Source organism: Equus asinus, chromosome 25, assembly GCF_041296235.1.
Source record: "Equus asinus isolate D_3611 breed Donkey chromosome 25, EquAss-T2T_v2, whole genome shotgun sequence".
In the NCBI taxonomy this organism is placed as follows: Eukaryota; Metazoa; Chordata; class Mammalia; order Perissodactyla; family Equidae; genus Equus; species Equus asinus.
In genome coordinates this window covers 32019962-32034727 of record NC_091814.1, presented here as the reverse complement: position 1 = coordinate 32034727, position 14766 = coordinate 32019962, and the positions used below count along the sequence as shown (strand labels likewise).

The window sequence follows — 14766 nt, the reverse complement described above, 5'->3', positions numbered from 1 at the left end:
AGCTTTTCAGAAATTGCCTACTCTTCTGAAAAGCCCCTTTTCCTCTTGGCCCTTATATGTAGTTTTCAAGTGAACTGAGGCATATGTAGTGTGGGCTTATTTTCTGAACCATTCCCAGTGACAAAGGTTTATGTGACATATTTATGTACATAATAAGTTAGAATATATAGAATAAGAACAGCCTTAGAAAACCCAGCACTTGGAAATCTGCAATTCTGGGGGACATGCAGGTGGTTGTCATTGGCATGGAAGGAGAAAAGTAGAAAAGAAAAAAAAGAACAGAGGCTAATCTGTAACTTGTGAAGAGCTATGTAAATGACCTCACTTCCAAGAGGGTCTGAAAGTGCTCAGAGGAAATGCCGAAGACTGGGCCCCCGATCTCTACTCTGGATGCCTTTTGTGAGGCAGGAACTCCAGGAACCCCAAAAAGCCACCTGTGCTCCTTTCCGAATCTCGAAAAGAAACTTACTCTGCAACTGCTGTACTTTGGTCACCAGGGCGAGTTTCTCCTCCTCTGACCTCTTTAGTTGATCTGAAAATGAAATAATGCAAACCAAAATGGAAGAACCGACCTCAGACTTAATGAACTGGACACCTGAGATGGAAATCAGTCATAGGGGCTGTTTTGTGCATGCCCTCTGATAGGTGTCAGTGGAAGTTGCTCTTCCTTCTACTTGTCCCCAGTGCCTTGGATTTCATCTGCCTCAACCATGTCGGGTTGAATTAAGGGTTGTATTTGCACACATTTTGGTCCTGACAGAGGCTGTGACTGGGAAACCTTCACTCTGCTTTGTGTTTCAACTGACCTTGCCTTTTTCAAGTTAGAAATGTGGCCTTGACACCTGTGACTGATGAGGGAGCAGCTGTGATCTGGCCCAAAGGGATGGGCTGGAAAAGAGAGCTGATCCTACAAGATCCTTGCATGCATTGAAATTAATTAATTTTCAGCCTTGGATGATTAAAACAGCCCTGCCTTTCCCTCAAGGTAAAATGAAACCACAAAGCCAACCAAGCAAACAATGAAAGACTGAAGCCTTTCTCTCCACCCGGGTTTTTTCCTCTGGGCTCGCTCAGCCAGAGGCCTCCAGGGAGAGGGGTACCTTGTAGGTGTTGGGTGTCTGAGCTGCACAGGTCTCTGTCCCCCTGCAGGCATTCAATCTTGGCCTGCAGTTCCTGGTGCTCATTCTCCAAAAGTCGCAGAGCCTGGTTCATCTGTAAGTCTCTACTGTCTGCTCCCTGTGAGGAGGAGGAGCCGACACAAGCAGGTCAGTGCTGGGGTGGACGTTGGGGCACTTCCCATGGAAGAGGAAAATTGTAGAAAATTGTAGAGCTTTAGAAATAGAAGGAGTATTAGAGAAATAGAAAAATAGGGAAACTTTTTTTTTTTTTAATTCTTGCTCTACTTCTCACACTTATAACAAGGCTTTAGATTTTTGGTCGTCACAAGGACTCATTTGGGTAAATGCCCAGATTAAGGAACACCAAATCATCACTTGTCTAGATGTCTTCACTTTGTTTTTACTTTTCATTCTAATACTATCAGTTTTTTTTTTTTTTGGGTAAGGTCATTTTTCACAAAGAATTAAGATTAAAAAGAAAAAGACCATAACAGTTGCCTTGTAGGTGATGTGAGGAAGAGAACAGCAGAGGTTGAGATGTGGATGCGATGCAGTGGGCAGCTGGCTTCGTCCTTTGATAAGACTCACATACCCTGTCTCTTATCAAATGGGCTGTTCGGATCCCTGCTTCAGTAAAATTACAGACTTTTGAGGTGGGTTCTCAAAATTCCAAACCAAGTAAGTAAGCATTGTGCTAAGTGCTCTGCCCAGATTACCTCACTCATTCTTATAACAGTCCTATGATGTCGGCATTGTTATCCTCACTTTAGAAATGGGGAAACTGAGGCTTAGGAGGTTAGTTAACTTCTCCGAGGTAACACAGATGGGAAATGATGGAACCCTTGAGAACGCCAGGGTCTACTGTCATTGCTTTAAAAATACGTCAGCAGGATGTGTTAGTTAATACTCAACCTATAAGTAAATTAGTGACATTTTTTATGTGCCAGTAGTGGGCACTTCTGAACTGGATGCTCTACTGGGCTGGGGTGCAGAGAGTGGGTTGGGGTAAGACAGGAGGCTGATGAATGTTCCAGCCTGGCCTTTTGCGTTTGGAGGGTGACCTTCAAGTGAACACTTAGTTCATTTGCATGAGCAGTGCAGATATCCTTGCTAAACTCAAAATTAGATTTCAGAGCCAAAACAGAGTCTGGTACAAAGTGGGCAGTGAGTGAGGAACTGAAAGTCAGATGCTCTCAGCTGCCTTTGGGGCCCCAACTCAACAGTAGCTTCTCTTATCACTGCTGTCATTGCCCCCCTCCCATGACCCTGCCTCCTCTCCCTACTCTCTACCCCCAGGGCCTGGTACCTGCAGTTTGGACTGAAGGACATGGAGTTGGCTCTCCAGCTCTCTGTACTGGGTCCCCAGTGTCTTCCAGTCCTCCTTCAGAGCTTCGTATTGGCTCCTCCACTCTTCACACTTCTGCTCCGCCAGAGCCAGAGACCGCTGAGAGAGATCAGAGGAGAGGGTGGTGTCTTGGAGGTTCCATAAGAGTTGTGCAGCTGGCTCCTTTGTTGCCTAGAGCTGCCCAGGGGTTGCCAGCCCCAAGGATTCTGCAGCATCCCCCTACCTGCGTGCTCTGCAGTTGCTGCTCTGCACTCATTTTCTCCTCCAGCACTTTCTGCAGTGACTCCTTGGCCTTCTGCTCATAGCTGTTTTTCTGGTCTTCCATCTCCAGTAGCACCTTTTTCATTCCCCAAGGGGAGTATTTCTGTAAATGTGATGCAATTCAACAAATATACATTGAGCGTCTGTGTGTCAAAACCTGAGCTGGGATACAGAAATGAAAAGAATTTGGTCCTTGCCTCCAGGGCAGAGATAACAAGTAATCTGGTGGACCTTCTTCCAGGCTAGGGGTGGGCAGAGAGAGTCCTTCAGGTGATGTGAGAGGTGAGTGGGGATACTAAGCTGCCCTAGGAATGCTGGGCCTTCCGCAGGTACTTGAAATTCAGTATTTCCAATGGGAAATCGTCTTTCTAAGCCTGCTTCTTTCTCCTGGGCTTCCTCACTCTGACCAGCATCGTCACTCACCCAGTCTCCCAAGCCCTCAACCAGGCAGTCATCCTTGGCTTCTCTCTCACTTTCTCCCAGTAATCAGTTGGTCCTCAAGCTTTTCAAGTCAACCTCCTTAATAGCTTGTACCTGTCTCCTCTCTGTCCCTACTGCCACTTCCTAGTTCAGACTAATAATACCATTATATGGATCAATGTGACAGTTTCCCTGTCTTCAAGCCTTGCAGCTAGGGAGTTCTTTCTAAAGTGTAAATCTGATCACATCACTCCCTGCTTAAATCTCTCAGTGGAGTGGCTGGCCCTGTGGCTGAGAGGTTGAGTTCGAGTTCGTTCACTCCACTTTGGTGGCCCAAGGTTTTGCTGGTTCAAATCCTGGGTACGGACCTAGCACCACTCATCAGGCCATGCTGAGGTGGCATCCCACATAGCACAACCAGAAGGCTCTACAACTAGAATATACAACTATGTACTGGGGGGCTTTGGGGAGAAGAAGAAGAAGAAAAAGACTGACAACAGATGTTAGTTCAGGGCCAATCTTAAAACAATAAATGAATAAGATTAAAAATAAATAAAATAAAAAAAATAAATCTGTCAATGGATGCTCAGTGTCCTAAGGATCAGGTCCAAACTTGTTGGCATGGCTCCTACTTATAAGCCCAGACTTTCATTCCATGCTATCTCTACCCATGCTGAACTGCTTGCATGTTCCCTAAGCACTGTGCTTCTTGGCCTCTGCTGCTTCTGCCTAGAGCATCTTTACTCACCCTTTTCACCTGGTTAAATTCTACTCATGCTCAAGATTCAGCTCAAGAACCATGTAAATTCTGATAAATCTTGACTAACCATCCCATCCCTCAACTCTTTATGGATTAAGTAGCTTTTCTTAGTGTTCACTTAGTATCTCCTGCATGTTTCCCTCTCTCCAATCTCTTGACTCATCTGTCTCTCTATGGGCTTGTAAACTCCTTCAGGACAGAGAGTATTAAAAAAAAAAAATCTTTGTAGCCTCAGGGATCTGAGCAATCCCCCAGTAAACTAAATTAATGTTTTTAAATTAACACATTTTCATTTTTAGAATCCCTTCTGGCTTCAGGATCAAGAGAAACACACAAGAGCAGCTTTGCAAATTCACTAGGGGTCTTACCCTCCCCATGCCTTTCATCTTTATACCCTGTGATTTTGGAGAAGGCAGGAAGCTTTTACTGTCAATTCTAGATTACCCACTGGGTAAGCAGTAGTCTAGACAACACAAATTTAAGGATCAATATGGAATAATTTCCATTTAGCTTTGGAATCATCTGAAAATTTGCATTTAAATGTGAGTGGTCCTGTGTTCTTAGAACAGTCATTAGAAACCAGATACAGGAGTTATTGGTTGAGGTCATACATTAGTATGTCCCAGTTATTGGACTTAACCATGCTGGTCACTGGCCAGCTTTATCCCTCATTAAAAATAAATAGACTGACATACTGGATTATATGTTGGTCTCTTATGAGCTTAGTTGGCGTTATTTAGTTCATAAGAGTCTGACAAAGCAGCTCATACTGAAAATATGAAAATAAAAGCCGTGGATCAGTAAACCAATAGGCTATGTAAATTCTGTTCCCCTGAAAGACCCCACCCTTGCCAGGTCCACTTTATCTCCCTAACTTCAAATGCCTCACCTCAGTCTCTTATTTGACAACTCACCGCCTGTCAGAAATCCATCCTCAAATGTGAAAGCTGATTTCTTTCTATCTCTTGCAGAGATCGTTACTAGATAAAAGTTACCCATGGAATGAAAATCATTTTGCAAGGCTTCATTATAATATCCAACTCATCTGTTCAAAGATTGGACCTGTGAAGTTCTGTCTGGGTGGTATGATTTTTTACCAACCTCCAGGTATCCTCAAGGTTCCCCTGGAGCTGGCAAAGTGCTTGGTGCCAGGGTTCCTTCCCAGGGTGCAAAGGGAAGGACACCAGGAAAAAGGGAGAGGAGGATGGAAATAGTGTTGTGGTGAATTGGGGACCAAAGTGAAAATGGCAAAACCAGAACTTGGTGAGTAGGAATGGGTGCATCAATCTGTCAGGTGGCATTTCTAGGGAGTAGGATTGAGGTTCAAGCATCCTTTAATCAATGATTCTGGGTTATTTTAATTATAAATTACTTTAATTCTAGATTTCTTGGCTGGAAGTGTCCTCCAGAATGCTTACCTGGGTACAGGTATACAGCTGGTTTTCTAAGGATCTCAGTTTGCCTTTCAATTTGTCTTCATTAAGCTGGCCCTGGAGCAAATGGGATGAGTTAATGAGTTTGGGTCAAAATATAGCATGCAAAGAGTTTTGTTCTGAATTCCCAGCCTATTGCCTGGAACATCGTCTGTGCTCAAACAATGTTTGTGGAACTGAACTCTTTCAGGAGGTAGGGAGGAGAAAGGTGACAAAAGATGTTTGGGTAGGAGAGGATCTTTTCCTCTTTCTCTGGAATAGGAGAAGGAAGAATCAGTCTGGCCCTCTATGTCCTCTCTGTACCTTGAGGCTCTCTATCAAATGGCTCAGGGTATCACAGCAGGAGTCCATTTGAAGGAAAGCTTCTCAGCTCTCCTTTTCCTCCCTCATTACCTCTCTCCCCTGTCTGTCTAGGCACTTCTGTACTCCTCATCTCCTCTCAGTCTTGTGCATGGACCTTTACCTCTAAAGTATAGGCCAAGAAGACTAAAGGGGTCTCTTCTCCTAGGGGGCATATACATTCCCTCTCTTACCCCTGTTATAGGCTGAATTGTGTTCTCCCAACCCCCCCATTCATATATTGACATCCTAACCCCCAGTACCTCAGATAGGGTATTTAAAGAGGTAATTAAGTTAAAATGAGGTCATTAGTGTGGGCCCTAAGCCAGTATGACTGGTTTCCTTATAAGAAGAGGAGATTAGGACATCAGGATACACAGAGAAAAGACCACGTAAAGACACACAGAGAAGATGGCCACCAAGGAGAGGCCTCAGAAGAAACCAACCCTGTCAACACCTTGATCTCAGACTTCTAGCCTCCAGAATTGCGAGAAAATAAACTTCTGTTGGTTAAGCCACCTGGTCTGTGGTATTTTCTTACAGCAGCCTTAGCAAGCTAATACACTCCCCTTCTCGCCAAACATACACACACACACACACACACACACACACACACACACACACACAGGACTCAAGATGAGAAATTCTTTAGAAAAGAAAGAGATGGAGGAGAGATATTAAGGTAGTGTGTGGGTGGGGTAGGGGTGGGGGTAAGAGGACTTCGCAGAAAGCCATATTCTATTTATTCATAAATTGGGTCTGTCTAAAGGCATTTTGGACATTCCAAGAGGAATGCTAATGTCAAGGGTGAGGGTGGAGAAAGGCAGACAGGAAGGGTCATTATCTCTTTCTCAGTTTTTCAGTATTTCAGCTGAATAGGTAGCTAACCACTTCCTTGCTGCTTTGTTCATCCCTCCACCTGTAGACTTCCCCCTTTTTCTCAGGTAGGGGTTTTGATCTTCCAGCCCTGAGTTTGATCTAGGGATGTGTATCTGAGGGGGTAGGGGAGAGGGGAGGGTACCATGGATGGGAGCTGATTTCTCAGGAAAAGGCTGTAGATCTCTTTACTGGTAACTGGTATTCATATCCTTTTTCTGGCACCTTCTAACCAGGCCCTTTGGGACACTTATAAGGTCTGGAAATTACATTTCTGCTCAGGCCTGAGACGCCATGGCCCCGCTCAGTCAGGAGGCTTGGACGTTTCCAACCCTCATGAGGTTTCCGGTCTATAACGGCCTGGGGGCAGAGGAGGGGACTCAGTTTTGAGGTCTGTCTCTCTCCCTGAGTTTCAGGGCACCTGGGGGAGGCAGGAAGTGGTATCTCAAGGCTCCTGTTTTGATCTTGTTTGGCTGATTCTTCTCATCATGAGAGCCAGGGGGTGCCTCCACCCTTTCTGCTTCCTGTATTACTCAGCCAAGCCTTGCAAAAGCAAAAGGCTTTGCCAAAAATAATTTTTCCGAGTGCCTCCTGCTACTAATGTTTTCCATAATGTCTCGTGTGAGAGCTGAGACTCAGGGATTTGGCATTTACAGTAACCACAGGCTTTGGGTCAGATAAAAGAGATGGACAAAGACTTCCACTGTTCTGGGCTTTACAGTAACCGGTCAAAGGGCTGCATTCCCCTGAGTGGGCTGTTTATTGTCAATCCACAGGTCCTGAAATCAACTCCCTCCGCACCCCCACCTCCTGGTTCAGATTTCTTTCCAACTCTGCGCATTGTTTCCTCTGCCTAAACTCTTACTATGCAGAGTGCAATCAAACCCACTGAGTTTAAGGTTTATCTTGCTGTAGTTTGGAAAGAAAACAGACAAGCCCAAGGCAGTATTCTTACATTTCCCCAGTCTCCTACCCTTTTTGGGTAGCTCCTGTCTCCTTCCTTAGTATGGTTTTAATCCAATATTTTGCGTCTTCCAACTGTTTTTGTATTTTAGCTGCACCCCAGATTACTTTTCCATTCATCTTGCAATCGAAGACAATTCAGGATGGCCCCTTCAGTGGGGTTGAAGGACCACCCAAGTCTGGGACTGGAAAATATCTCGTCCCTAGTTCTGCCTTCCCAGACTACCCAAGGCAGGCAGGAAAATTTCAGCCAAGTTGTTGCAAATGGGGCATGTAGTTTCCTGGTCTGAGCCCCAGCTCTCCCCACATGAGGCCAGTGTACAGTATGGGGGAAGAAGCAGTTTTTACAGTCCTATTGTGGACTTTTTCGGGCAATCACACCCCAGGATCCCAGAGTTCAGAGAGCACAGTACCCTCCGTTGGAAAAGAGAGCAAAGGGGAGGCCATACACACCTGGTGCTGGTCTGAGGGCTTCGGCTCCTGCTTCTGCTTGGCTTTGCCCTGCCTCTGATCTGTTCTCCAGAAACACTACCACCTCACCACAAAAGCACCAGCCCACAGCTCCTCTCTGCTCTAGCAGAGGCTGCTTAGGGCTTGCAGCCAATCCCCCGCTGTGCTGTCATCTCAAGATCTCATTTCCACTTTGCAGAGCTTAAAACCCAAGTGTGCCCTGCTCCTGTCTTTGTATTACTTGATATCGAGAGCTCGAGTTCTCCGCTGCCTGAGTTGTTTCTGCTCTGAAGGTTGGATCCAGCTCAGGAGTCTCAGCAGCCCCAGGGCCTGCTGTATCCAGAAGGCCTAGAGTCAGTTTGGAGCTGGAGGCAATGGAGGGAGCTGATCCTTGGGGTTCTAGCAGAGTTTGCGGTGAGCTTCTCTGCATACGAAGTTAAAGATTCCAATCACAGAGGCGAAATGGAAAAAATAAAGGCCTGAACTGGGCTGAATGTCAGAGACCCAGTTCTGGCCACGTTCTTCCAATTACTTTTCCCAAACAACACAGACTGGGGCTGTGCTTCCATTGAAGTTGACGCATCCACGGGAGGGATAGAGGGTTGAATTGTCTTGTTTTGGGGGAAGCAAGATCTCTTAACTGAGAAATCTGAAACTATTTTTCTTAAAAACAGGAAGCTGGGGGTTGGTGGGGAGGAGGAAGAAAAGAAGGGTGAGTATTGGGAGGGGTGGGAAGAAGGGGGACAGAACCATGGCCAGAGGAACTTGTGCCGGAGTACAGAGGGAAACTGCCCCTCAGAGTCCACCGTGGCAATGGCTCTTAATACATCCTCCCCGTTCCCACCAAGCTTGCTCTGATTCAAACTCTGATAGTGTCTTACCTGGGATATTAGGAGTTTTCATCACCCCACCCCCACCCCTAGCAGGGGTGCTCATTCTTGTCAGAGAACCTTTTAAAACACAGATCTCATCACTCACTTTCAATTCAATTCCAGGCTATTGATTGAGCTTCTTCTGAGGATGCGCCAGACTGTAGGATTTTAACCCCAAATAAAGCATAGCTCTGTTGTTAGCCTGCTTACTGCCTGTAGCAGTGTTTCTCAAACTGGGGACAGCATGCGTTCTCATGGATCTGAGATACATACGTTTTTCATTTAAAAGAGAGTCCATACATTATTTAAGTTTGAGATACCCCGTTCAACAGAAAAAGTTTAAGCACCATAATTCAGAGACTTGTCTGAGGCCCTCCCTGATCTTATCTTTGGTACTTCTCTGACATGATCCCTTCATTTCAGCCACGCTCTGCTACACCCAATGCTTTGTTACACCTTGGCCTGTAATCATTTTGATTCCTTTACCTTAAACATTCTTTTCCTTTCTGCCTTTTTTCCCCCACCATCATTCCTATTTCTGTACTAGTAAACTCTTATTCATCCTTCAGGACCCAGTTAAAGCGGTCCCTGTCCTTTGGAGCCTACCCTACTCCAGCTCAGGCAGAATAATTGCTCCCTTCTCTTTTCCTTGCATCACTTTGTAGACACTGCTATTATACTTTCTCACACTGTATTGGAGTTAGTTATTACATGTCTCCCTCTTTCTGGCTGACATGTGGGCTCCTCAAGAGCAAGGGCCCTACTTCTTTTTGTCCCCATAGCACAGGGCCCAGCACACAGTTGGAACTGATCAAATGTCTGTGGAATAACCAAGTGAGATGATCTCAGTTTAGTTCAGCACCGGAAAACACCTGGCATGCACAGCTCTCTGTCCTAGGCTCCTTGGCCAATGGAAATGACTTCCTTAACAATTAGGAGCCCGGAACATAGACACTTGAATCCAGGGCCAATGACTGACGTGAGGAGGGAGGGAAGTCTCTTTCACATCACTGCAAACTTCTCAGTTTTGCTCCACGCCCTTCTGTTCTCTCCCTCTGTCTAGTACAAGCCATCTACGTGGCAGGGTTAGATGCTCATGGAGGCCTGTGAAGTTGTGCGTTCTCTCTTGCACCTGGCGCTTTATGCTCTGGTGGCACCAAACTGCTTGTCGCTCCCTGGAGTTACTAGTCTAGGGGTTTCATTGAGGAGTCCAAGAACCCCTGGGCAACCCTGAGACACCCTTTCAAGGGATCTGCAAGTTCTTCCTTTTTCCAACTACATATCTGTATGAGGCTACATTTCCCTCATATGCTTCAACCAAAACAATGTATTGGAGCATACTGAATGCAGAAGCAAATATAAGAATCTAGCCGTCAGGGCTGGCCTGGTGGCCGAGTGGTTAAGTTGGCGCGCTTCGCTTTGGCGGCCCGGGGTTTCGCTGGTTTGGATCCTGAGCGCAGACATGGCGCTGCTCATGAGGTGTCCCACATAGCACAGCCAGAAGGACCTACAACTAGAATATACAGCTATGTACTGGGGGGATTTGGGGAGAAAAAAGCAGGAAAAAAAAAAAAGAATCTAGCTGTCTTCTGTTTAGCCAGACATTAAAAAGATTTTCAAAAGTGTAAAACAATGCTACTCCCTCACTATTTTTTGAAAAATATACTTATTTTTCATAAAAATATGTAATTTAGGCTCACATGGAATGGACTGACTATGGTTATTTTAAAATGAACACGTATTTTAAGACGTTTAAATTTCTAATATGTAAATTATGATATGGTAAATATAAAAAGTTCTTTGGGGTTTTCAATAACTTTTTTTGAGAGTATAAAGGGATCCCGAGATGAAAAAGTTGGAGACCCATTGCACCAGACTGTATCATGCCTCTGGGTCTTTGTGCTTGTCCCCTGCCCAGAACACAGTTACTGCTTCCACATTTGCCAGGCAAATACTTACATAACTATAAACATTTCCCTGGCTCCCTCCTTCCCTGGAGTCATTCATTCTTTCTGGTGTTCTACTATATCCTGAAAACATTTCTTTTATTTCTCATATCTTGGCATTGTTTAGGCATCTGTCTCTGTTACAATACCATAAACCCCCAAAAACCTGTCTAATTAATCTCATTATTTCCAGTGCTCAGTACAGAAATCATGATCTATGAATATTTGTTGAAGGAATGGACCAAAATCAGAAGGTCTGAATTTCAGTTCCAGTTCTGCCTCTAACTAGCAGTGTGACTTTGGGCAACTCACTGGACCTCTCTGACACTCAGTTTCCTCATTGGCAAAATGAAAGAATGAGACTAGGTGACCTCTAAGGACCCGAACCATTCAGACATTCACATCTGGGCTGAGTAGTGGGTGCATGCTGGCTTGGAGTTAATATTGGTGTGAATCCCATACAAAAATAGTTGACGTTTACCACAGTCAGTAATATTAGCTGTATTGGGGTGTTCTTTGTTTCCTTCTAACAAATTAAAAATAGGAATTCTTCCCCCTTTTGGTTCTGGGTCTTCCCTGGGTATGTAGCACATTGGCCCTCAGTTGATGACCCTAGATTTAGCAGAACCCTGCCATATATTTACTGTGTTTTACTGTTTGATTTCTAGGACTTAGCACCATTCCCCATCACCTGCCTCTTCCCACCTCACTCTTCAGTAGTGAGAAAACCTCTTCTTTTGCTAGGATATGGAAAGAAGAATGAGATTGGCACACATAGAAGCCCATGAGCTTTGTTCAAAGATTGCATCCCCTTACCTTCCAAGAGCTATCAGAAGCCCGAATCAGGGTGGACAGTAGGTCTTGAAGAATCACCATTTTCTGTTTTAGAACCAGCTCCCTTTGTAGGGCCTCCTGGGGGGAAAAATGCAAGAGGGTAAGATTAACGTAGAAGAGGAGGGAGAAGATGGATGGAGGAGCCTAGGGGAGAGTTCACATGTTACTTACTTTGAGGTACTCGGAAAGCTGGATGATCTCCTAGAAAGAAAAAGGGCATTCAAGAAGACTCTAGGAGCAGGGGCCAGAGCCAGGGCTGGCTTGTGTTGAGTAAACCTTCTGCCTTGGCTCAGACAGAGTCCCTCCAGCCCCCCATGTCTGTGGTCAGTGCCCCCTTGCCATCTAGGAGAAAAGTGTTCCTCCATCCCAGCCTGAGTTTACCATGGAATTCCAGATGTCGGAGGAGGACATCTGGAGGAGCTTAGATACCATCTGATTCAACCTCTTCAAGGTGAGGGTTTTCTTACCTTATCTAAAACTGCAACTCCATAACTGGGAAGAGAAGAAACAAACACAGAAAGCAATGGTTCAGAGAAACAAGCACGTCAGGAGGCAGTGGGTTGATTCCTTCTCTGATCTCTTCTGAAGAGCCAGAAGGGTGGGAAAGGTCTTTCTCTTTCTTAATTAAGGTAGACATTGAAATTCATTGTGTTCCCTCTCCAGATACTTGGTGAGGGTACTCAAGTAAAAGCTTAGAAGAGAGGAATGGATGGGATGTGAGGGAGTCGGGGTGAGGAACATGAAAGGTACTCACTTGGTTTGTTGACTGGCATCATTCTTGATTGTTGGCTGTGTTTCTTCTGCCTTTGTCTGAGTGCCTGAGATGGAGGATGAGGTGACTCAGAACCCACGGGGAGGAGTGGCGGAAGTGGGGAGGGACAGGGACTCTCCCCTGCCAGGTAGCTGGGACTGCTGTGGCAGATTCTCTGTAGGCCCCAGTGAGGGAGGGGGGCTCTGCTCTTACCACGGTGGTATTTGGCTGGCTTCTTGACAGAAGAGTCCTGTGGTGGAAGGCCCCCAGCCTGAGAGGGGAGGTTGTCAGCCAGATCCCTCTGGACACCTGAGGGAGGATGATGCTGGGTTGGAAAGACCTCAGACCTGGTCCCTGCCACCTGGAAAGAAGTGGGAGATCTTGAAAGCCTAGAGCCTCTTAGAAAAAGATTCTCCAGCTGATTGCAGAAAGATGAACCAATGATCAAGTTTTAGGTCCAGAAAATCAAAGCAACCCATTCAAGCCTTCAAAGCTACAAGGTTATCCCTGCTCCTGCCCTCCCTTGTCCTGGCAGGTGGGAATGGCCCTCTTCAGGCCAGGCAAAGGGGGAGCTGGGCTTACCCCCAATTACTCGCTCCAGAACCCCTGTTCTGCCTTGTTTGGTCTCGGCCACTTGCACAGCCAGCGTGGTGATATGGACAGAGCTGAGTCAGGAGTGAGGGGTCTGCCTTTTCTAGGTCTCAGTCTCCTGTCTGTGTAATGAGTTGGAGAAGACGATCACCAAGGTCCCTTCCATCTTCTAGAGAGGCCTTCCTTCCCATTATTAACAGCTGGACTATCGCTGAGCTTTGTGTGAAGAGAAGGTAAAGTAGGGAGTTGTAGGGAGGCGTGCGGTAGTAGTTGTCACAATTTAACCTGCTCTTTTTTATATTTTCTTCTTACTGACTCAAAAATCCCATGCTTGTAACATAACACTTAAAGGCTAGGAAATATCCAATCATGTGGACTAACTCAGTCTCAATAGATAACTGATAGGCTCAGTTATCTATTCTTTAGTTAATTGTGTTTTCTGTTCTTTTTCTCCTTAAATTTTTCTTTCAACAAAAAGCATTCAGAAACCTTGCCTTAGAAAGCGCACAGTTGGTTTTATTTTACCAGTGGGCTCAAGGGTCATTTTTCTGAACAGCACCTCCTATTGTGGACAAAAATACACTAGTTAAGAAGCCCTGGCCGAGCAGCAACTCTGGGTAGGGTTCAATGCCAGGCACTTCCAGGGAATACAGCAGACCCATCCCTGCGGTCAACATGTGCACAACGTGGAACGGAAGACACAGATGGTTTGGCGGCTGAGGTCATTTCGACATGCCCTGATTTTTGCCAAGACTGCTCCTTCCCAGGCCAGACTAATGGGCCCTCTAAGAGTTACACAATCTTAGAGGATTTATAACCTCATAAGGACCACACAGGACAGAGGTGGCCTGAGAAGCCAGGGAAGGCTTCCTGGACCAGATGAGGGCCTTCGCTGAGTGAATTTAATAGCATTGGAACAGCCCAAGAGAAAAAGAGAAGGTGGCTTGGTGCAATAGCCTCACAGAAGAATAAAGGAGAGAAATGTGTGTGGGCACGTGTTTTGAGAGAGGGCATCAAGGGAATTGGCCTGCGTACCTGGCATCCAGTAAGCACTCAGTAAATATTTGTTAAATGATGGATAAATGAATGCTGTGGAAGATATGTATGGATTGCCTAAATTTGAACTGATACTAGGAATTAACTATGGAATTGTTTTTAACATTATTTTTTTCTCCTAAAAGGCAAGTACAAAACAAAAAATAGCTAAACAAACAAACAACACAACAACAGAAATCTCTGAATGAGTAAGTGGCTAAGAAAGACTTTAATATGGCTGAGGAAGAAGGGACTTCATTTAAGCCACTTTTTAGTGACTTTGAGCCCCCCATCCCCCTAGTATCCCTCCACCACATATGCAGAGCAGTGTCCCTCGACATGGCCCACCTGCTGTCTGGAGGAAGAGATCCTCTTGGCCCAAGACAAAGGTTCCTTGAGGTCAGTTGCCTGGCCTGTCCTCCTGGAGGGACCGTGCTCCCTGGCCTGGGAGCTCCGTGCCTTGCCTTCCTCCTCCACCTCCAGGTTCCTTCTTCTGAAGAACTGCTGTTGTCGAGCTCTCTGGAGCTGTTCTCTTTGCTGGGTCCTCAGCGCCTTCTCCACCTGGCGGCAAGTGGTCACGTTGGGGCGGCGGCGGCGGCCTTCACGGGTCTCCTGCCGGCGCTCACACTTGGCCTCGTAGCTCTCAGCCCGGCGGGCCAAGCCCGGGGAAGGCCTGGGGTCTGGGCTGATCATGATGACCTCTTGAACACCTGTTGTGCTTGGCGTCCAGTTCCTGGAATAGCTGCCTGGGTCTGCCAAATGCCAAGAGGGA

At 46.0% G+C, this 14766-nt stretch overlaps 1 protein-coding gene across 5 annotated transcripts in view; it reads right to left on the bottom strand.

Moving 5' to 3' along the window:
* The window catches only part of TRAF3IP3 (TRAF3 interacting protein 3), a 23477-nt gene that overhangs the window by 3957 nt on the left and 4754 nt on the right, over window positions 1-14766 (bottom strand). For 4 of the 5 annotated variants that reach the window (XR_011498081.1, XM_014834871.3, XM_044758574.2 and 1 more), the window contains exons 2-12: window positions 14343-14746; window positions 12582-12729; window positions 12372-12435; window positions 12085-12109; window positions 11789-11818; window positions 11600-11695; window positions 5323-5394; window positions 2687-2827; window positions 2425-2562; window positions 1101-1236; window positions 470-532 (exon numbers count right to left, since the gene is read on the bottom strand). Coding sequence is in view for 4 of the 5 variants with exons in the window: in XM_014834871.3 (XP_014690357.1) it covers window positions 470-532; window positions 1101-1236; window positions 2425-2562; window positions 2687-2827; window positions 5323-5394; window positions 11600-11695; window positions 11789-11818; window positions 12085-12109; window positions 12372-12435; window positions 12582-12729; window positions 14343-14687 (1258 nt within the window). In the remaining variant the exon portion in view is untranslated. Of the gene's footprint in view, window positions 1-469; window positions 533-1100; window positions 1237-2424; window positions 2563-2686; window positions 2828-5322; window positions 5395-7968; window positions 11525-11599; window positions 11696-11788; window positions 11819-12084; window positions 12110-12371; window positions 12436-12581; window positions 12730-14342; window positions 14747-14766 lie in introns of those variants that run through there. The other variant, XM_070497132.1, reaches the window with a different exon arrangement.